Source organism: Centruroides vittatus, unplaced genomic scaffold, assembly GCF_030686945.1.
Source record: "Centruroides vittatus isolate TY-2023 unplaced genomic scaffold, ASM3068694v2 contig_18, whole genome shotgun sequence".
NCBI classification, from domain to species: Eukaryota; Metazoa; Arthropoda; class Arachnida; order Scorpiones; family Buthidae; genus Centruroides; species Centruroides vittatus.
This window is the reverse complement of record NW_027121101.1, coordinates 1,787,266-1,810,801: the sequence shown is the minus strand read 5'-3', so window position 1 is coordinate 1,810,801 and position 23,536 is coordinate 1,787,266. Positions and strand designations below refer to the sequence as shown.

The window sequence follows — 23,536 nt, the reverse complement described above, 5'->3', positions numbered from 1 at the left end:
GTCCATATAGGGTAGATGTACCAGTTCTGGCCAAAAAACAAATTTAACTTAAAAATATAATCACAAATGAAACAAACTTTTATTGTTAACTGTGTGAACAGTTAACAATAAATGTTTGTTTCATTGGACAGATTTGAATATGTGGTGATTATATTTTTAAGTTAAATTTATTTTCTGGCCAGAACTGGTACACTGGCCAAAAGTGATACATCTACCCTATACGTGTGCTACTGGACGGCAGTCATCCAATCAGCGTCCTCGCTATGCTAATAGCTCTCAAGTAGGTCTGCTGCTTGTCCACTATTGGTCCAGATATGACCAATCCTGTTGAGACACGAGTCGGACATGACAATCTGTCTCATTCTTTTACCGTGTTATATGAGCCTCTTTTTGCGTGTTATATAAACATGATCACAATTTTTCCACTGTGTTATATGAATCCATTTTATATGAACCCATGTTATAGGGGGAGGGGTCTACTATATATCCTTGAAGAAACTGAAGCACTCTACTGTAGGAATTATAAATTTGTAAATATCATACAATTACTTATCAGATTAAAAATTATTAAATACTTTAAATATAAATTTGGTACAGATTTGTTTTTCATAAAATATACTTCAGCTTTTGAAAACAATTACCAATGGATGAATTTTAAAAACACTGACACACTAAAGATCAACTTTAGATTTTGATTATGAATAAATTTGAACTATAAAAGTTGTAACTTTCAGAAGTCAAAATGAAAATAATTATGAATTGAATGGAAAACATTCTTAATCAATAGAGATATAGTCCAAATGTAAAAAAAAATTATTCAATACATAAATATACATTGATTGAATATGAATTTTTGTGAAATACATACACAGTAAAACCTCACTAAGTGAAACTGAGTTAACTCAAAGCTGTCAATAGGACCCAGGCATAGTATATAACGTTTTCCATATAATAGTCTCATTAAGTCAAAATTGTTGGTATGTACTCTCCATCCTTTGATAGGCCCATGTTCATTTTCTCTTATATTTTGTGTGAATACAAACAATTAAAATAAACACTACAGCTCCATACCAAACACAATACCATGCCATTACAATATCATGTTGGCATTCTTTTACAGACACAGTATGTTATTGGTGTTCTGATTGAGCACCTTGGAGCACCTTGACAACATTTTGACTCAAAAGTGCCATTAACTTTTTACAATTTTGTAATCATTCTGTAAACAGATTCTTGAGAAAATTGGATATTAACTCAAATTTGTTAACTCAAAACTGTAACTTAAAATCAGGACTTTTTTTTTTTACCCCTTAAACTTTGACTTAATGAGGTTATATTGTAACATACAAATCTATATATATATATATATATAATCGAGATGTGTTGAAAATAATAATAAGCACTTATTATTATCTTCTATTATTAATATCAGCTCAAACGGTTAGAAGTTGAAAGCTGAAATTTGGTACACAGTTAGGGTATGCCATGAGAATGCACACTAAGAAGGGATTTGTGGAAATTCTCCCCTGTGGGAGAGAAGGAGAGAATTAAGGCTTACCCTGAACAACTCAGCTTCTACTGTACTATTTTAGGTGCGGTTTTTTTGCATTTTTGTGAGAAATTGAACATATTTTTAGACTCGTCTAAAAATTTTCTGATTAGTCTCAGAATAGGGGACCTAATTCTTCCACCCAGCAAAAACGGGTAAGATTGGCTATAATCTAATAATCTTCACTATCGTTACTTTTTCCAGAGCAATGCCAGGCTCATCTGCTAGTACTTATATATTTGATATGGAATAGTTGTAGCTAGCTTTTCTTTTTTACATTTACATATATTTTCCTTGTTTCTAAAAACTGAAAAATTCTTAACCACTCAACCATTCCAACTGCCAGATGAAATCTGATATAACCATCTTCATTCATATATCTTATAGAAAATAACTGTTTGTAATACATTTCAAAAATATATCAGAAAAATATATAATATTCCTAGATATTAGACAAAAATTGATATATATTCTGAAAAAGAAGACATAACTGATTATATTTGTATAATATAAACAACATAAAAATAAATTTCCTTCAATAGCTCTTAATTCAATAAAGTTTAAGTATACTTTTAAGGACAACTAATGTAATATATTTTCAAACTATACTTAAACTATACTTAACTATACTATAATACATGTAGAAATAGTCTTAAATAGGTATGACAAGAAAATAAAAATAACAGCAATTCAAAATTCATATTTTTTATAATTAGATGGCATGATGTGTTTTCAGTACATGCCATCATCATTTCAATGCTATATATGAGAATGAAAGTTCTACTGCCAAGGAAGCACACTTTTGCCAATATCTTTACATTTCTAGTCAAACAACTGATATCACTTTTTTATTTTTTATTGTAATTGTCCATGATTATTTTTTGATGATATTTTAAACATAACATACATTCTATTAATACAGGTAAGCAGAAATATTAGCATCAGTGCACACTGTAAATAGTTGTGTTTCCCATTTCAAATATGGCATCAAAATGATAGAGGTATGTGCTAAAACAGAGTCTTTAGTTGTAAAAAACTTAATTTTTGAAATTGTTATTATTTTTAATCTGTAGGTTATCAATGTAATCACACAAGACTATTACATTTGTATTATAATACTTTAATAGAGTTCAAAAGTATAAGTTAAATTAGTTGTCCTTAAAATTACACTCAGATAAAATATTAATTGGAAGTAATGTTTTAATCATGTTCCTACGTTTTAGTTTTAGTCATTATATATAGTTGTACCTTGTACTTTGAATGACTAACTTCAAATGCAAAATTTAACAAAAATTTACCTTAGCGTTTGAACGATGCATCAAAGTTCGAATTGTGCACGAAGTGAAAAAATGTGCTCAAAGCATAAATGCAATCTGTTGTGTGTCCAAGTCATTTCTCACTCTCACATTATGCTTGTATGTTTTCAGTGCATTTTTCACCTTATTTTTGGTGTGTTTGGTTATATATAGGGTAGATGTACCAGTTTTGGCCAGAAAACAAATTTAACTTAAAAATATAATCATAAATAAAACAAACTTTTATTGTTAACTGTGTGAACAGTTAACAATAAAAGTTTGTTTCGTTGGACAGATTTGAATATGTGGTGATTATATTTTTAAGTCAAATTTGTTTTCTGGCCAGAACTGGTACACTGGCCAAAACTGGTACATCTACCCTACTGTATCATGTGTTATTTGTCAATTTTTAACAATTTCTTCCAACAATTTTTCTTTATTGACAGCTTTTGGCCACCCTGTATGTTTTGTATCCTTTAGTCCAAAATTTCTAAACAGAACTTTTTAAAATACATTTGACATCTTTGAAGTTTAGGAGTATCTTTCCCATACACATACAATTGTTTTTACTGTCTTTAGGCAATGTATTGTTTTTGAAAGTCAAATCATAATATGCCTGATGTGCTTTTTATCCTGTTATAATCAAATCACACATTATGTTAAGATGCCCATCCAAGGTGCACAACCAATAAATGAAGTTTTCATTTTATTATACAGTATCTATGTATTTTATTTACAGTTTTCATTTTTTAATTTATTATTAAGGACTTTAATTATTATTTTATTTGTTACTTTTAATTGTTATTTTTACCTTAAATTATACATATTTGCTGTTTTAAGTTTATCAAAATGGATATTGTTCAGGGTCTGGGAATGGATTAGTTCACTTTCCATTATTTTTAATGATTGATTCTGACTTTGAATGATTCAGAGTTCAAACAACCTCTGGAATGAATGAAGTACAAGGCATCACTATACATAGTTTTAGTTTACTGAAACTATGCTAATTGGAAGCAAAAATAAAATAATCACAGCAACCTTACAATGAGGAAAATCAAGATAGCAAATACAAGTAATTGCTACAACATATTTATAACTGATAAATACAGGTAATTTAATGTTGCTTAACTATTTTATGTTTGGTTTTTATGCAATTTTCACAAAATAATCTGAGATTAATCAAATTACATTTTCTAAATTTATGTTATTTTAATAAAACAAATAAAATAAAATTTTTGATTATATCCTTTGAGTCTTCTATCTTCCTCTAAAACATTGGTTCTCTACCTTTCCGAGGCCACGGAACACCATTCATAAACTTTTTATTACGCGGAGCATTAGCATCGGTATATTTAAAAATCAATAAGTAAATCTGCATTTACTATTCTCGGGAAGCAGCGAAGCAATAAACCAACAAGCTTTACATATTGAATAAAATAAAAACACGGAATTGTTTACAGATAAAGTAATATGTAATATGTCATTGTACTGTACATCACAGTTTTTATCGCAAATTTATTCCAAAATCTTTTTTTTCTTTTTCTCACTGAACACTAGAGGCAAATTCCTCTAGTATTCCACAAGAGGAAAATGATGGTTAAAGTGTCGATTTTACAGAAAAACAAATAACAAATCAGAAAAACAAGTTTAAATATGTAAGAAATTCCAAAAACTTCAAACACAAATAGATGATGTGTGTACGTAAAGATTAAACTTTTTCCCGTTTACTCAAAAGTAAACGGGAAATTTTTTCCCATTCCCATAAGAAATTCACGGGAAATTTCCCCCATTTACTTTCGATCAAATTTTTCAACTGAAATGTAAAAGTTTTAATCAAAATACATACTAGGTAATGCCAACAAAACCTTCGAAAACCTTTCTGAAGGTTTTATTGGTGTTATTTACTAATATATAACCAGCTGTGGGAGGATTTAGAACACTGTATACATACAAAAAATACAGAAATTGACATAATATTCTATTTTACTCTATTTAATTTTAGTAAAATTTAAAATTCAAATATATAACAGCTCCTTCTTATAATACTGAAAATCCAGTATGATCTTTAAATAATAATATTAAATCTCTTCAGGCATAAACTTAATAATTAAATGTCCTAATTTCATCATCTTTCAAAAATATAACGTTATATTCATAAATACTAATCGAAAATCATATCAAAATAATATAAATACTTTACCTGGACAGATTTGTCAACCAATGAACTGTTCCAGGTTTTAATTCATGAAGCAAAATAGATTTAGCTATATTTGTTTTGATTTCTGAAAAAAGTTTTTGAGATTCTTCGTCTAATTCTTCAGAATACGGTAAGAGTTTATTATAAATAACTTCTTTCTGCGGAGTATAGCCTAATTTGGCCGTTCGCTCGTCCATATTGATGACAACTATAATTTGCGAAATCTGCACCAATCTTTATAAATTCCTTCTAATGATGATACGTTAATTCACGGTGGCCGCCACATTGGGAAGTGACGTCATGACTTACATTCTTTGTGCGACGTCTGAAGGAAAATAATAACAATAATAATCCTCTAAAAATATTTAAACTTTAAAATTCTATAAAAAATAAGCACTAATTAATTTGCGTGTATGATTAATATATCTTTTATGTTAACTGTAAATTTTTTAATGATTAAATTCTAATGGATAATTTTATCGCTGTTGGAATCGAAACTGAATTGATGCCAACTTTACACATAAACAAGTGTCTTAAGTCTTATAAAAATAAAAACTTGTTTGTTTATTCTAATGTATCTATCTACATATAAATCCCCCTTTTTAATAATATAAATGCTTATAAAAACTATGAAAGAATGATCAAATTTTCCATTACATTCCATGTTCGTTGTTAGTTCTAATTTCGTTAAATTCCGAACATTCGAAGTAGAATTTTTCGAATAATTTCGGGGGAAAACAACGTGGAAGACAATAAAATCTATTTATAAACTGTACAAAATTTATTGCGTCTTTCCATTTCAAAAGCAACATTACTTACAGGTTACTCTTCTCTCTCTTTTTTTCTTTTTTTTTTTTTTTTTTTTTTTTAACGAATAATATTGATATCATACATTTCTAAACATTTAAAATATATTTGTACTTTTAAACCTATTGAGCTAGTACAGTGTATTTTTATTCCAAATTATTTTTCATAAATCTGTGAGATCACAGCTTCGGGATCATCAGTGGCCAAGCAGTTCCGTTCCCTGAACACTGGGAGTTCAGTCACGGGTTCGCGCCTCGCCAGGTCGAGTTAGTTACGTGGAGTTTATCGGGTTTTCTCCACGTCTGTAACGCCTGCATAGGGGCCGGTTTCCCTCAAAAGACCTCCCGGAAGGGAGAGTTACATCACACTACCACGGGGCGATATAGCCTAGAAGTTCATGTCCAACTAGTTGATATAAGACCAGATCACAGCTTTGACATCCCTCAATATTGTAAAAAATTTTAGCTTTATTGCTTAAGATTATACCTTCGACAACATACAAAATTAAATATACGCTACGGGCTGAACTATGACTTGAGCCAATTGGAGGAATCCGCGTTCCGTCTGTTGAGCAAAAATGTTTCATAAGTCCAGAGGAGAAAAATTTAATTTTTTAATTTACGTGCTATTCCAATTATGTTAGTGCATGTGCAGTGGCGTTCTGGGTCCATAATTGTTAGGGTAGAACTCTAACGCAAGCCTCCACTTCTGCCACTAAAACGGCAGTAAGGATAGAAAGGAACCAATACCATGAATGCTATTTTCTAAAATATTTTCTTATGAATTGATCTTATCCATAATTCTATACTTTTATTGCCAAGATAGAAGCTGTAAACATTAGCTATTTCTCACTTATTGAGAGATCAAGGCCCGGTTTTATGAAATCCTGTTAACGTTGGAGATTAGTGCAAAGTGCACGCCTAATCATTTCGCATGAAAAAATTAATAAAACCTAATAATAATAATAATTCTAAAATGTTAATTTGTAAAACTTCAAAGTTTAAGTAACAGGAGTACAAAATGTGATTCACGAATAATAATTAATAAAGTACTTTTAAATTTATCGTGATTCATGACTCACTACAGTTCGCACTTCATTTACAGTCACAGTTCACGGTCTTTCATAGCTCACTGCTTACTGTTCACGGCAACAATTTTTGCAGCAAATTGGTATTTGTAAATCTGCCGATTATCTCATTCTTGTCGATGTACTTTATAGCATTTCTTCCATTGCTGACCACTAAGATTCAGTGGCGTGCCGTCATTGGAAGCGATGGAAGCGCCGATTCCACCTTCCAATGACCTTCCCTTCAATTTTATAAAATATAAATTTTCATATTTTAACGTACTTTGAATTAATTAAAATTAATATTTTATTATAACTGCATTATGTATCTTTTTCAAATTTCTATACTACATGTGAAAAAAAAACGATAAGATTGCTATTGTATATTCGAATAATTCGGTGGCGGAAGGAATGTCGAAACCGGGTCAGTCTCCAATCAGCCAGATTATATAGGCATTAGCACATGCGGTTTACAGTGCACCAACCTCACCCGGTTTAGCTACCGGCTAAAGAAGCAACACACTCGTAAAGAGTACAGCTTTATATCCCGGAGCGGTTGTGGGCTGTTAGCCACCTGCCTGTCAACTTCCAAGCAGCCAGATTATAGGCATTGGCGCATGCGCTTTACAGAGCACCAACCTCACCCGGTTTAGCTGGTGGATGCTTCACACATAAAGCTTCTAATTTTATATCCCGGACCGGTTGTGGGCTGTTTAGCCGCCTGCCTGCTAGATATTCGGCCGCCCTCGCCCGATTACGTGAATCATGAGTAGACTAGATCAACGGCGGAGAACCCCGGCCCGCGGGCTAGCTACGGCTCGCGAAAAGTTTCTATCCGGCCCGCGATATCTTTAATAGATTATTAAATTGGAAAAATAACTAATTAATAGTTATTTTTCCAATTCTTTGTAATTTTCGAAAACGATAAGAGAAATAAATGTAGTAATAAGCTTTTTATTTATTTATTTCATATTTGCAGACTAAAAAAATTACGAGTCACAAGAAGGCGTCAATTAACTACTACGGCCCGCGGAAATAACGTAAAATTTATTCTGGCCCATGTTATAAAAAAGATTGCCCACTCTAGACTAGATTTATAACTTAACCCAACCGATAGGAATTTACTGGTATGTTTTTATGATAGTTCTGTATAGTTGACAGGAGTTTTAAAAAAATCCATTAAAATATTTGATATATTTATTCTGCGTTTATTCCGCTCTCCCATCTTATATTGCTTACGGATTTCGATGTTAAACCGGTGATATTACGATTTAGTATGTCCCATCTGTAAGGAGATGCAGAAAAAACGTGTACGATTCTAGTACAGTGTTAAAAATTAACTGTTACTTTGGCAGCATCATTTACAACCAAATTTAATGAATGAGACGTACAGTACATACAATGGTACAAAAAAAAAAGCTCTAGAATTTATTTTCCTTAAATTTACGATTTATATATACCGTTGTCATAAAAATTTGTCTTTCCACTGTTTTCCCAAAACTACAGATATTCAGGTACAAAGTAACTGGTTTCGACTTATTTCTACTTAAGAAGTGACTAAATAATTAAGAGATTAGGGAATGGGGACATAAATAAAATCCTGTTGAAAGAGCCAGAATTTTACTTCAACAAAAGCTTAACAGAACCAATCACTCGCTCAGTACAGTGGGAAACTGATTTCCGTGTACACCTGGTATTAAAACGAATTAGTTAGAAAACGAATGACTATTAAGTTTAACATAGATTTTTACAGCTACAGTGAGAAACGTTTAAAATTTACAACAGCCCTGTGGCGTCCTTTGAGATATACTAGTGATGCGACAAAAGAGGCATTTGACATTGACCGGTATCGGCACCCTCGGGATTTGGCACGCACACACCTACCTGGACCGTCACTAGTTCCATCCATTAGCTACTCGTATCAAGATATTTGACTAAGTGGATTGTTTTAAGATTTAAAAAGTAAAGAATATTTTATGTTATTTTTATGTACGTTTCTTTACAAAGCTATATTTTAATTATAATTTTCTTTAAAAGTATATTAATACAATCGAACAATACATTGTACCAGGTATGTATATCCACCGCACATTTTATTTCACCGAGTAAGTTTTTATAATTTATTTTTAATTTTAGCCCTTATATCGTGGCTAGCGATTCAGAATGTAATTGTGATATTAAAAATACATTTAGAGAAGTCTACAGTTTTTACTGGCTTATCGAACAAATGAATACGAATGGACCCTAGACCAGTGATTCTTAACAGGGGGCCGCGGCCCCTGGGGGTCCATAAGAAGTTTGCCGGGGGCCGCCAAATTATGCAAAATTTCCTTCAGAATATAATAAAAAGAAAATTGATGTATAATCCGAATATCGTATTGAAAAGTGAAATAAGAAAGATAAAGTTTTCCTATTTAGTTTTTATATATTTATTTTGTATTTCTTCCTACATACAACTTTGTTAGTACAGAATAAATAAATGTAAATATGCTACTTACACCGCAGTATTTACTTCTTTTATTCCAAAGCAATTTTAAGAAACTATTAATGCTTGGAATTTTAAAAATAATTAGGAAAAATAGTAGTCTTTGAAAATTTAAATATTTTTGCAAAAGATATGCAAAATCCTTACCACAAGTGGGCGTTTTAGTTTTAGTTTAGTTTTAGCATCCACATTGGATCGATTTATCGACATGTTTCTTATTTTATTTTCTGTTAAAAATTAATGAGTTTTCATGTTTAATTGTGAAGTTTGAATGTTATTTAAATAGATAATGAAATAATAAAGTTATGATTTACATTTATTATATAAAAAATAAAGCAATAATAAAAAATCAATTTATTATAGATAAATTATCAAATTATCAAATATAAATTATTATTAAAAAATGGGAGTCACAAAAAATTATGAAATATTTGGTGTGCCGCGAGTATAAAAAGGTTAAGAACCACTGCCCTAGACCATCACTGACGCGCAATTAACTGATTGCCCCTGGAAGTCGGCTTCTTACAGAAACACAGCTTCCCTGTCATCAAATGTCACGGCACGCCACTGCTAAGATTATTTAATCTTTCTTGGTTCATTGTGAATCAGATTCTGCTCTTTACTAATTCAGTTTTGAAAAACATCTTTCACACTTATGTAAGTATAGCCCAGTGGCGTGCCGTGACATTTGATGATAGGGAAGCTGTGTTTCTGTAAGAAGCCGACTTACAGGAGCAATCAATTAATTGCGCGTCAGGGCCCGTTCGCATTCGTTTGTTCGATAAGCCAGTAAAAACCGTATACTTCTTTAAATGTATTTTTAATAGATTATCTGACGTACTTAATAAATAAGAAAGTTCAATATAATTACCTCCGTTATTAGATTCAATAAATTCCCTACGCCCTCTAAATGCCAATTCTTGCTTTGAGAAAAAACATATAACATCTATTAATTTAGATATATCTATTAATCGTAATTATCTTGTTATAATTTTCAATATTTACTTTATATTGTCTACCAATGTTAATATAAATTCTGTATTAAATAGATAAATAGGCATCCGTCTCTGATATTAATGCGCGTAAGTCTTCTATATTGTGTAAAAGATTTCAACATTCTTGTTTCTGTAAAGTGATCAAAGTACTGTACAGTACATCTGATTTAAAAGTTCTCTCGAATTTACAATTTTGCATACCTAACATGGCGTTTTTACACTGCTGAACATTAAAATTGATACACCATAAAGGCGGCAGGCAACAAACGCGAAATTTGCACGAAAAATACAATATGCCGGGTGCTCCGTACTGTACCTCAAGATTACACGCCAATTTAATCGTGTTTTCCTCCGTTATACTGTATGCGTGATTCTGATATTCGCTTTCTTTCCCGAAGTAGAAATTTTAATGGCCGGCAGGGTATAATCGCAGAATGTTTTAAACTTTAAATGTACCGATTGATATTAAAATACCGTGGGCTCGGCCCGATCCCCTTTGGAAAATTTGGAAAAAACTCCTTTGTGTTGCACATTACAATTAATTTGAAAAATGAATAATCGAAAGCTTTTGCCTAGTGTACGGTAGAGATTTAAAAACGATTTTAAATTTAATTTTATAACCATTATAAATTGTATAAATTGAGTATTAGATTCGTTACGGTTATCCGTTACGGATTTTCCGTTATGAGGCGTTGCTTAATGTTTTAAAAACGTTCAAACTGTCCAATAGCATTAATCATCCAATCGGAGTGTTAGAATTTGCCGTTTCGACCAATCAGAAAACGAGGCCGGCTATAAATTGACGTCAATTCTCGGCGGATACGTCACAATCGTTACTACAGTAGGAGCGTATGCCCTTTGCTAGTCTTGTTCTGTGTTGCTTTCTTTTTTTAAAATAGAATTTTGGTAAGCCACATTTCAATTATAGTTATTTTAAATCTAATTTTAAAATGAATAGCAAAAATAATGTTTTTAATGTTTAATTCCCGAATCGTTCGAGCTTGAGTACAGTACCTAGATATCAGAGTACGACTATCAAAGAAATGACGATTTTTTAGTTTAATAAAGCATTTTTATGAATAAAATGCTTTATTAAACTAAAAAAATCGTCATTTCTTAATGTAAACCCATAGACCACGTGATGACAGTCGACGGAACATGGCGGCGATGACTCGTGTGCCGCTACTCTGATATCTAGGTTCTCTACTCTACTCTGATAGCAATAGTTCGAGGTGACGAATTAAAGTATATTTTAAAATTTATATTTTTATGCCGAAGATACGAAAAATATGGGAACTCAGACGTTTCAATTTACGTGGAATAATCACGAGAAGGATCTGGTGTCTAGTTTCCAGCATTTATTGACTACGGAAGGTTTGACGGATGTCATTCTAGCCTGCGAAGGAAAAAAAATGAAAGCTCACAAATTAATACTCAGCGCCAATAGTCCGTTCTTTAATAGTATTTTTATGGATTATCCTAATCAATGTCCCGTTATCGTCCTAACCGATACGAAGTATTCCGATCTGAAAATGATTCTGGATTTTATTTATAACGGCGAAATTGTAATCCCGAGAGGTCAACTAGCTAAAGTTTTAAAGACTGCAGAAGTGTTGAAAATAAAGGGTTTAATTCAATCCGAAGAAGCCCCGGAAGAAGTGGCAAAGGAATCTGCCGAAGTTTGCACTCCGCTATCAAAGAAAAGAAAACGGAGGAGGAAGAGAAGCTCGAGTGAATCCGACGACGTGGTCGAGATTCCCTTTAAAGTTAAGTCGTCAGAATCCCCCGTTTCATTTGGGTACGGGGAAGAAAAATCTTTCGAGTCGTTTGCAGATAATAAAATAACCAAATCGGCCAAGGACGAAGTCGAAATAGTCGAAAATCCTATGACAATCTATCTCGAAGTCGGTGATGTGATCGAGATCGAAAGGGTGAGCATATATCATTTTATTTCGAAAATTGTTATTTAAATGTCTTCGTATTTCGAATATTTATAGATTAAGAACGTCATACGAAGCTAATATAATTTATTACATAACAATTTTGGTTAATATACTGTATATTTTCAGGAGAACGAAGGTGAAAATTTCGAATCCGAGCCAATGTCGTCGCAGAATCTTGTTTCCACAACTATGTCCGACCCATCGACATCCGTTATAGCAGCCACATCTGCACTTATTTCGAATGAAATTAAGCTAAGCAATGTAAGGACCGTGACAGACGATGACGATCGATTGTCCGAAGATTCCACAACTAGAGATTTTTCTCTTCAATATTCGACTGGAAGTTCAGATATTGGTAACAGACTTATTCCATAAATAAATTTATTTTATATATTATTTTAAATGTTAATATTTTTATAGAACTTCCGGCGTCGTCCACTCAAACCGGTTTGGACCAAAACGTTCTCGACGATCCTCACGAAGAACCCGCAGTGTCGGAGCCATCGGTAGCCAGTACTTCCCGTGACGATTCGAATTTATCGGAATCAAGTAATTCTAAAAGTGAGGCAAATACAATTTTAGGGGATATTATAGATTACTACCTATGGAATTTCGGGTGTTTGGGTATATATCTGAACTCAGGGGACCGAGACGAGTTCAACGATACCCTACTCTTGGACCGGAGACGAAAAATAAAAAAGTTATCATACTTTTTTCCAGCGATCACGCGATGATAGGGAGTCACGTCGCTCTCTCCGCTCTCGTATCGCGTGTTTAACCCTCCGGGAAATGACCGTAGTCCGACGTCATGGTTTGCAGACTTTACCGCAAGATGGCAGTACTAGCAACTACGGTGCCGTCTGCATGAGAGCATTAAAAAAGTATGGTAACTTAAAAAGTATGATAACTTTTTTATTTTTCGTTTCCGGTCCAAAAATGGGGTACCGTTGAACTCGTCTCGGTCCCCTGAGTTCAAATATATAATCAAAGTCCTGAAATTCCATAGGTGGTAATCTATAGTACACCCTAATTGGATTTTTACACGTTGCTTTCTATCAGTGGCGTAGCGAGGAGTGTATCATGCCCCGGGCGCCATTCGAAGGGGGGCGCCCAAATGGTCTCCAAGACACTATATGTGTTTCTGGAGGGAGGTGCCAGTTATGTTCGCTACGCCACTGTTTTCCATACCGAATTTACAGGTTAATGCAGAATTTAATCTGTGAATTCTTAATGATAATTTGTTTAATTATTCCATTAACTTGGGTAAAAAGTATGACGAATTAATTGGAGTCTGCTATATACATATAAGATTATTATCTTATATGTATATAGCAATTAATTATCATTAAATTAAATTTTTAGAAATTAGTAATATAATATAAGTATTGGTTTGCCTATAGATATATATTTCGATGTATATACAAGCTATATGTGTAAGAATTGTCACGAATCTTTGTATGGCGTGATTTATTTGTATGTAAATATCTTTGAAAATCTTGGTTTGTATTTTTATAATTTTTTGTTTCAATAAAAATATTTTTAAAAATTACGATTTCAGTTCATTTCTTTGCCGTTAAATCGTTTATAAACTTATGAATAAAACGTGTACGCGACTAGATAAGACGGTAACAATTATTTGATTGGCGCGTGTGCCAAGCGACACGACACACGCATTGTATGGAGTTAAGCAGCGTAATTCTTTTTACTTACGTAATAATAATTAGTTAGTAACCAAATTTAATTATTATAAGCATGTGACAAAAGACTAAACTTATCGTAAGCACTTATCGAACTTTGTATATATTTAATACGAATCGGTTCAAAACACCCAACGCCATGTTAACACGTCGCGGTTGACTCCTTATCGTCGTAAATCACAAGTTTTAATGTAAACTCAGCTAATATTTAATAGCATCAATTCCCCTAATACCTCCCTGCAAAATTTCAGAAATTTTCGATAAACAGCACAGGAGTAGGGTTTCTCAAACGGGATCCCGGTTGTTTTTTTAACCCGGGAAATTTTTCTTATCCCAGGAAATTCCGCAAATTTCTTAAAGATTCACTTATTTCTTATTTTGTGTTAAAGTTGAGGAAATTTTGCAAATAGAAAGTATAATTAACTCATAAACTGTCAGAATACATTTGTATTTATTATTTTTTTAAAAATTTTTTACTCGTTATGGCACGTCATAAATGGTCAATAATCAGCACGTAGCTTATTTGTTGCAGGACTCTCAAATTTCTTTACCTGTAATATCTGGAATAATTGTGCTTATGTTGTCTTAATTTTTAACCAAGCCTAGTAGCTTCAATAACTGCGTAACGCCAAGTTGTGCAAATTGGGCCAAGATACAAACGAGTACGAAGTTTTTCTTCATAACCTGATTATTAAAGACAAACGAACTGCCGAATTATTGGGCTATGATGTTTCTATTAAAGCAGTCGACGTAGACAAATGAATAATACTAGAGAACAAAAGAAGTACTGCAATAAATCTCGAAAACGAACTAGAAAACTTTCAGGATGCAAGTGAAAAACACAATACTTGTCTTCTCTTAAAATCAACGCAAAATGTATCGATCCACGTAATAAAAATTTATCGCAGTGAACTTCGAAAAATAATGAGAATTTACAAATACCAAACCGCACTCTACGAAATCTGGCGCGAACTGATCATATACAATAGACAAAATGAAAATGCTCTTGTCCAATGTCATCAGGCGACAAAAAGTTTCTGAATAAACGTTAAAAGTTTTAAAGAATTCTTTCATCAAACCCGATGAATTTAATTAATACACAATAACTAAATCTGTTTAATAAAGAATAATAATTTACCATTATAATTATGCAAATTAGATATAAAAAAGATCATTGCGCAAAATCTCCCGCCAAACATCAGATGACTGTTACTTCATGTGGCTTTGAAGCTTTTCTAAAAGCAAAACACTAAAACTTATATATAATTATTTTACTAATCCATTCAAATTTAAATAATATAAAATGTCTAGATCTGATTAATAAAGATTAGTAATGTACTATCACTAATATGCAAATTAGTTATGACAAAGATCACTGTAAGAAATCTTCCGCCAAGTTGATCACATGACCAATAGCTAACACCAAGAAATATGAAGAAATATGTTAAAAATTTAATGTTTGTGTACAAATTAACGAACTTTAACAAATGTCATCAAAGACAACAAAATAATTTTCAGCTTACATAAACTATAATAAATGATTATTTCTTCGAAAAAAGTCGATATACACGAATAAATAATAATTATTTAATAATGCCTTTATCCATTTTAAGTTGATATTGTAAAAATTAAACTATTTAATTTGTTTGGCTTTTATAATTTAGAGTTTCCGAGTATTTTACTGTGAAATTCAATTTAGTAAACAGAAACAAAGATAAGCTATTAAATATGAACAGCACAATACAATAATTTTTACGTAAATTGAGTGTAAATACAGAAAAAAACGAATTATATCAAAGATGGGACAAACAAGCTTACATCCCCAGAACAGAGCTTATAATTCGTTGTCATTTTCAGCCTGTTCCTACTTCGACTGTTTTATGTTGTTAAAAAGTTAATGTTTTAAGATAAAAGGGCATTTTCTTAGTGAAGAAAGATAAAAGTATCGAAATATAATATTCACACGCACAAAAATATTCACGTATGTCGATATTAGAAATTTGAAATGAATTATAGAATGTCCTCGATAGTCCTATCGTGTGATTGTCTGTTTCTTCTCTCTTATTTTTGTTTGCTACGTGAACATAAGATATCTTTTATAACTATTGATAATATAAACATTTTGTTTCTTTATATATTACCTTCAATTACAGCTGCAAACTTTAACACATGGAGCATGTGACAAAGTATTACTATATCCATTATTACTTTATCTTGAATACACCTGAGACCCATGACAATATATATTAACCTACTTTAAGTATTATTATTTTATTTAGAAGTCGTTTTAAACGTTGTCATTACATCAAATTATGAAATGGAATATTCCAAGTGTAAGAGTAACGGGGAAGAAGCCATGCGTGGGGAAAAAAATATGTTTTTACCTAAATTATAATAAAATTTACTTATATTTACGTAAAATATCGACAATTTTTTTCTGGAGAAATGTTTCTTGATAAAATTAATTATCTATATGAATAAAACTTTCAATAATACATTAGTTACAATGACTGACTTTCAATGACTGAAATGTAGAACTACGTCAAAGATGAATACGAAGTTCAATTGGCAAGTAGTCCCTTTATTAGCAAATTAATTTGTTGGTAGACTTTTTTACATTTGAAGTGTAATTAGACGAAACTAAATGGATGTGAATATAGAAAGCAGAATATGGCAAGACTAATAGATAAAAGTATTATTACGTATTACTCGATCAGAAAGTGTTAGAAAAATTTATACTTGAAGAATTTTGATTTGAAAATTATGGCCTAGTGTTTATATCGAAAATATTTTTCAGTTACATTTGTAATCACAATTACAAATTATGTAAAATTCAGTCTTGATATAAAAATACATTATTCGAATAGTAATGGCGCTTAAATATTTACAGGATTAATTGAAGTTTTCGAATTTCGACCTCCATAGATTCAAAATTATAGAAAATCCAATTTGCAACTGTGGCCTCCCCGTTCCTGATACAATTGGACATATATTAAATGACTGTAGTCTTTTCGATCGTCAGCGGATGAGGATTATAGCCTTCCTTCGCGAGCGTCTCGTGGCCTACTCTGTACTATAAACTTACTCCTCGCGCTACATTGGCCTTAGCTATATCAGTATGTATCCACTTTCTGTATTACTTTCTAAAGAGGCCGCACTCTGTAGACTAGGTTAATTACAATAGACAATTGTGCACTAATTCTAAAGAGTTAATATTAAAAATTTAAATTAATATCTAATCTCAAACTGCAGCCGTTTAGTAGTATGTAGAATTATAAATTGATAGAAATTCATCAATCCTTTTCAACATTTAAGTAGGTCACCTCTCTGCATGAGGTCCGTTACCTTGACAACGAACTTGTGTCACCTACAAATGTTGCTTTTTCTTCTAAACGACTCTAGTAATTTCCTACATATTCATTACTTCATCTATTGCAATCTTGTAGCGCTATCCCTCGGCCTTCGACCTCGTATTGTCGCTCAATCATTGATGCAATTCAAATAAGGAAAACTTCTCGGGTGTACTATAGATTACTCCCTATGGAATTTCAGGACTGATTATATATTTGAACTTGGGACCGAGACGAGTTCAACGGTACCCTATTTTTGGACCGGAGACGAAAAATAAAGTTATCACACTTTTTAAGTTACCATACTTTTTTAATGCTCTCATGCGGACGGCACCGTAGTTGCTAGTACTGCCATCTTGCGGTAAAGTCTGCAAACCGTGACGTCGGACTACGGTCATTTCCCGGAGCGTTAAACACGCGATACGAGAGAGCGACGCGACTTCCGATCATCGCGCGATCGCCATTTCAGTTAATGTTACTTTTTTTTTTTTTTTTTTTTTTTTTTTTTAACTCTTTCCGCCCTGTGGGCACTAAGAGGGCCTCTTTTAGTAGGCCCATTATGGGTTCGGCCAGGCCCACAATGGGGCGACCGGGTGGTGAGGGACGGGGCCCGACATATCCGAACGGACCACCCCCCGAAAAATTCCTGGGGATAATTCGACTCGTTCGGATTCGATCCCGGGTCCCCCAGAGCGGTAGGCTGCCACCTTTACCGCTCGGCCATCCGGCCGCAGTTAATGTTACTTATGGCAGCGAACATGGCGGCCCGACTGACCTCTCGTATGGGCGCCACCACGTGCTAAACTAGTGATCGATTCACGGTAGTTCTTGAACAAAGTAAAAAAAGGGGGAAAACGTCTACTAAAGGCAATTTTAACGGCAAGCACGCGACTCCCGATCGCGATAGCGAGGCCGACTTAGCGGAGAGCGACGCGACTCCCTATCATCGCGCGATCGCCGGAAAAAAGTATGATAACTTTTTTATTTTTCGTCTCCAGTCCAAAAGTAGAGTATCGTTGAGAACGATACTCTACTTTTGTACTGAACCTAATATCTAATATCTAATACTGAACTCGTCTCGTCCCGAGTTCAGATATATACCCAAACACACGAAATTCCATAGGGAGTAATCTATAGTATACCCAACTTCTCCTCTCCCAGATCTTCCTTAGCAATACACTTATATACATAGAAATTGCTTTACTGTCTCCTACCTTTTGCTGCCCGGTATGCTCAATCTTCCATTTGTTCTAGACACCCGGTATTAGGATTATCCATTCTTTTCTTACCTGTGTGTCTCCTTGCCGCTTCCTCCTTAAATTCTATTCCGCTTTGATTTCCAAATTGCTTCAATTTTACGAAAGAATCGTCATTCGTCATAAATTTTATCGTCAAAATGTTGAAATTTTTTTGTCGACGTATTTATATTTAATTTAGGCATTGGTCTTTCTCTTTTAATAATGTTTTCTTTTTCATTATATGGTCTTGAACCAAACTTTTTTAAAATATATTTTTGAATCATTAGCCACGATATAAGGGCTAAAATTAAAATTATAAAAAAAAAACTTACTTCGTAAAACAAAATGTGTGATGAATATACATGCTTAGTAAAAAAAAATTCTTCAATTGTATGAATATACTTTTAAAGAAACTTATAATTAAATATAACTTTGTGAAGAAACGTACATAAAAATAACAAAATATTCTTTACTTTTTAAATCTTAAAACAATCCACTTACAAGTTAGTGAAATAGCTCCCTACGAGTGGCTAATGAATGAAATCAGAGACGGTCCAGGTAGGTGCGTGCGTGCCAAATCCCGAGGGTGCCGATACCGGTCAATGTCAAATGCCTCTTTTGTCGCATCACTAGTATATATCAAAGGACGCGACAGGGTTGTTGTACATTCTAAACGTTTCTCACCATAGCTGTAAAAATCTAAATACAGTAGAGCGTCGTTAATCGGAACGTCGGTAAGTGGAATGGCCGGAAAGTGGAACGATTTTCAGTCGGACTGTGTCGTGCTGAATCGAATGTTTTTGATACTAAATTTACTTCTAAAGTATAATTTTCATGTTTTTTATATTCTTTAATATATTTATTTTGTTTGTACAAAATGCAGAAATACTTTTTAACGATACGATAGCCTCGATGATTATTATAAAAATTTTCGTTAGGCTTAAAATCGACGAAAATTCAACACGAAGCGACACGCAACGGAGAAAAATTCAACAGGAAGCGATACGCAACGGAGAAAAATTTGAACATCGGACAGGTTAATGTATTTTTTCGTACAAAGTCGGAAACTGGAACAAATCATTAACTGGAAGGACCCCAGTCCCCAATTGGTTCCACTTATCGACGCTCTACTGTATGTTAAACTGTTAAGATTGTCCGTCGTTCGTTTTCTAACTAATTCGTTTTAGGACCGAGTGTTCACGGAAATTTCCAAAATTTACAACTTTTCGGTCACTCTCATTGAACTGGAAAAATTTCAGTCTTTATTTCATCTAATATTATGAAGAGATCAGACCCCACTGCACTCGGCAAGAGATTGGTTCGGTTAAGCTTCTGTTTAAGTAAAATTTCGGCTCTTTCATCAGGGTTTTATATATGTTTCTAATTCCCTAATCGTTTAATTATTTAACTACTACTTAAGTAGAAATAAGTTGAAACCGGTTACTTTGTACTTGAATATCTGTAGTCTTGGGAAAGAAGTGGAAAGAAATTTTTATGACAACCGATACATAAATCGTAAATTTAAAGAAAATAAATTCTAGAGCTTTTTTTGTACCATTGTACGTCTCATTCATTAAATTTGGTTGTAAACGATGCTGCCAAAGTAACAGTTAATTTTTTAACACTACTAGAATTGTACACGTTTTTTCTGCATCCCCTTACAGATGGGACATACTAAATCGTAATATCACCGGTTTAACATCGAAATCCGTAAGCAATATAAGATGGGAGAGCGGAATAAACGCAGAATAAATATATCAAATATTTTAATGGATTTTTTTAAAACTCCTGTCAACTATACAGAACTATCATAAAAACATACCAGTAAATTCCTATCGGTTGGGTTAATTAAGTTATAAATCTAGTCTAGAGTGGGCAATCTTTTTTATAACACGGGCCAGAATAAATTTTACGTTATTTCCGCGGGCCGTAGTAGTTAATTGACGCCTTCTTGTGACTCGTAATTTTTTTAGTCTGCAAATATGAAATAAATAAATAAAAAGTTAATTACTACATTTATTTCTCTTATCGTTTTCGAAAATTACAAAGAATTGGAAAAATAACTATTAATTAGTTATTTTTCCAATTTAATAACCTATTAAAGATCTCGCGGGCCGGATAGAAACTTTTCGCGAGCCGTAGCTAGCCCGCGGGCCGGGGGTTGCCCGCCGTTGATCTAGTCTACTCGTGATTCACATAATCGGGCGAGGGCGGCCGAATATCTAGCAGGCAGGCGGCTAACAGCCCACAACCGGTCCGGGATATAAAATTAAATGCTTTATGCCTGTGTTGCTTCTACCAGCTAAACCGGGTGAGGTTGGTGCTCTGTAAACTGCATGTGCCAATGGCCTATATAATCTGGCTGATTGGAAACTGACCCGGTTTCGACATTCCTTCCACCACTGAATTATTCGAATATTCAATAGCAATCTTATCATTTTTTTCACATGTAGTATAGAAATTTGTAAAAGATACATAATGCAGTTATAATAAAAAATTAATTTTAATTAATGCTGTACGTTAAAATATGAAAATTTATATTTTATAAAATACAAGGGAAGGTCATTGGAAGGTGGAATCGGCGCTTCCATCGCTTCCAATGACGGCACGCCACTGGTATAGCCAATTGGAACAGATGCTAGAATTCTATATAAATGAGAGAGTAGCAAAAAGGCTGATTGAAGCTCCATATTAAATTGTGAAAAAAATGTATACTATAGATTACTCCCTATGGAATTTCGTGTGTTTGGGTATATATCTGAACTCAGGGGACCGAGACGAGTTCAACGATACTCTACTTTTGGACCGGAGACGAAAAATAAAAAAGTTATCATACTTTTTTCCGGCGATCGCGCGATGATAGGGAGTCGCGTCGCTCTCCGCTAAGTCGGCCTCGCTATTGCGATTGGGAGTCCCATCGCTTGCCGTTAAAATTGCCTTTAGTAGACGTTTCCCCCCTTTTTTTACTTTGTTCAAGAACTACCGTGAATCGATCACTAGTTTAGCACATGGCGGCGTGTGGTGGCGCCCATACGAGAGGCCAGTCGGGCCGCCATGTTCGCTGCCGTAACATTAACCGAAATGGCGATCGCGCGATGATCGGAAGTCGTGTCGCTCTCTCCGCTCTCGTATCGCGTGTTTAACGCTCCGGGAGATGACCGTAGTCCGACGTCACGGTTTGCAGACTTTACCGCAAGATGGCAATACTAGCAACTACGGTGCCGTCTGCATGAGAGCATTAAAAAAGTATGGTAACTTAAAAAGTATGATAACTTTTTTATTTTTCGTTTCCGGTCCAAAAATGGGGTACCGTTGAACTCGTCTCGGTCCCCTGAGTTCAAATATATAATCAAAGTCCTGAAATTCCATAGGGAGTAATCTATAGTACACCCCCCCAAAAAGAATTGTGAAAGAAAGGCTGATTGAAGATTGCTCTGAGCTAAATATTTGATTACGGTTAAGTAAAAGTCCTGTCACATGCGTTAGTGTCATGCAATTCTGCGTCTTCCATTTCCGATTCAGGTTCTTGATGGTTTTATTGGTTTGGTTTGGATTACTCGTATATGGCAACGTGACATATGGGCGATCTGCCGAGGGGGATGCCGCCCGAGAGGACTTTTACAGGAAACTAGTTTCTATTAACGTGTTACTAATGTGAAGAAAACACGGAAAACTTTACGTGGCCAGCCCGTTGGCGAGGAGCGGATTCACGACCAATTATCAGTGTTTAGTGGTTTTATCCACTCAGTCACTGGTGGATAACCTCTTCTTGATGAGAAAAATCGGCGAATCTTGCGGGTCCAGAGCCACAACATTGGGTGTAATTCCTCTCGCAACGAGACGTAAAATCGCGAATAAACAAATTGAAATTTTCATTTTCCTTGCATAATTGATCCTGGTTTAATGAATACAAATCAGAAACAGTTTTAAAGAATTTAGGCGGGAGGAGTTGACCTCGTATTTCGCAAAATATAATCAGATCGAGCAGTGCAAAATTGTCAAGAATCTTCTGGTGCAACGAAAGTCACTCCTCAATTAGTGAAGACTATGTCGATTGCAGAAATAAAGATTTCTTTTTTGAAATGATCTATCGTATTAGCTTCAGTTTAGTCTTTAGAAAATTCTCCTGGCACGACTTTTTTGTAATGAATTAGCTTTCTTCCCTCAGTTATAGTTTGGTTGATTTTCTTGATGAGATACGGCAACGCAACACATGGGATACCGCCCGGAAGAACTTTGAATGAAAAATTTGTCTCTAAGTGTTAGACACGTGAAGAACGCTCGTAAAACTCCAATTGACCAGTCCGTTAGTCAGGCTTATTATTATTATTATTTATTTTTTTTTTTTTGTGGTTTTAGGCCTTTTCCCGCTCAGAGAGCACTAAAAGTCCAGTAGCTTAATAGTATAAAAGTCTATATTTAAGACGAGCTATGATTTATTGTGACATCGCCGCAATTTTTCATCACAGTGCTCAGTTTTAGTAGTGTCTTACCCCTGTGCATCATACTTTTCACGTTAACAATACAGCCGTGCGGGTAATCTATCTAACTCTGTTCAGGAGAAACTTTTTGAATTGAAATAACATAACTTTCGGTCCAAACCGGAATGTTATCGTATATAGTTAATCGGGGCTTCCTGCCGCTAAGTTTTCTATATCTTGTTTCTCATTATCGTGTTTTTGCATTCAGCTTATTTTATTAACTCTACTGAATGCGCTTTGTTTTCTTTTTTGTAGATCTGCTTGTGTCATAAGCGATTTGCACACACACTTAAAACGAATTTCACGTAAGAACAGTTTTCTCGCAATCTCGTCTCTAGTCAAGATTTTATTTAAAGAATTGATAATAGGAAGTAATAAAATTTTGTAATAAGAAAACGAGAAAAAAAGTAATAATGCGGTGTTTCACATATTT

General features: G+C 33.7%; 2 protein-coding genes across 2 annotated transcripts in view; one reads left to right on the top strand and one right to left on the bottom strand.

Moving 5' to 3' along the window:
• The window catches only part of LOC136969516 (proteasome activator complex subunit 4-like), a 61,299-nt gene extending 55,915 nt beyond the window's left edge, over nucleotides 1–5,384 (bottom strand). Inside the window, exon 1 of the mRNA XM_067263694.1 lies at nucleotides 5,045–5,384. Coding sequence (XP_067119795.1) covers nucleotides 5,045–5,238 — 194 coding nt within the window. The 5' untranslated portion in view covers nucleotides 5,239–5,384. The remainder of the gene's footprint in view (nucleotides 1–5,044) is intronic.
• Nucleotides 5,385–11,683: 6,299 nt separating this feature from the next.
• Nucleotides 11,684–16,959, top strand: LOC136969685 (modifier of mdg4-like). Its single transcript, XM_067263965.1, has 4 exons — nucleotides 11,684–12,325; nucleotides 12,464–12,692; nucleotides 12,758–12,961; nucleotides 16,925–16,959. The coding sequence occupies exons 1-4, from the start codon at nucleotides 11,684–11,686 to the stop codon at nucleotides 16,957–16,959; spliced, it is 1,110 nt and encodes a 369-aa protein (XP_067120066.1).
• The last annotated feature ends 6,577 nt before the right edge of the window (nucleotides 16,960–23,536 follow it).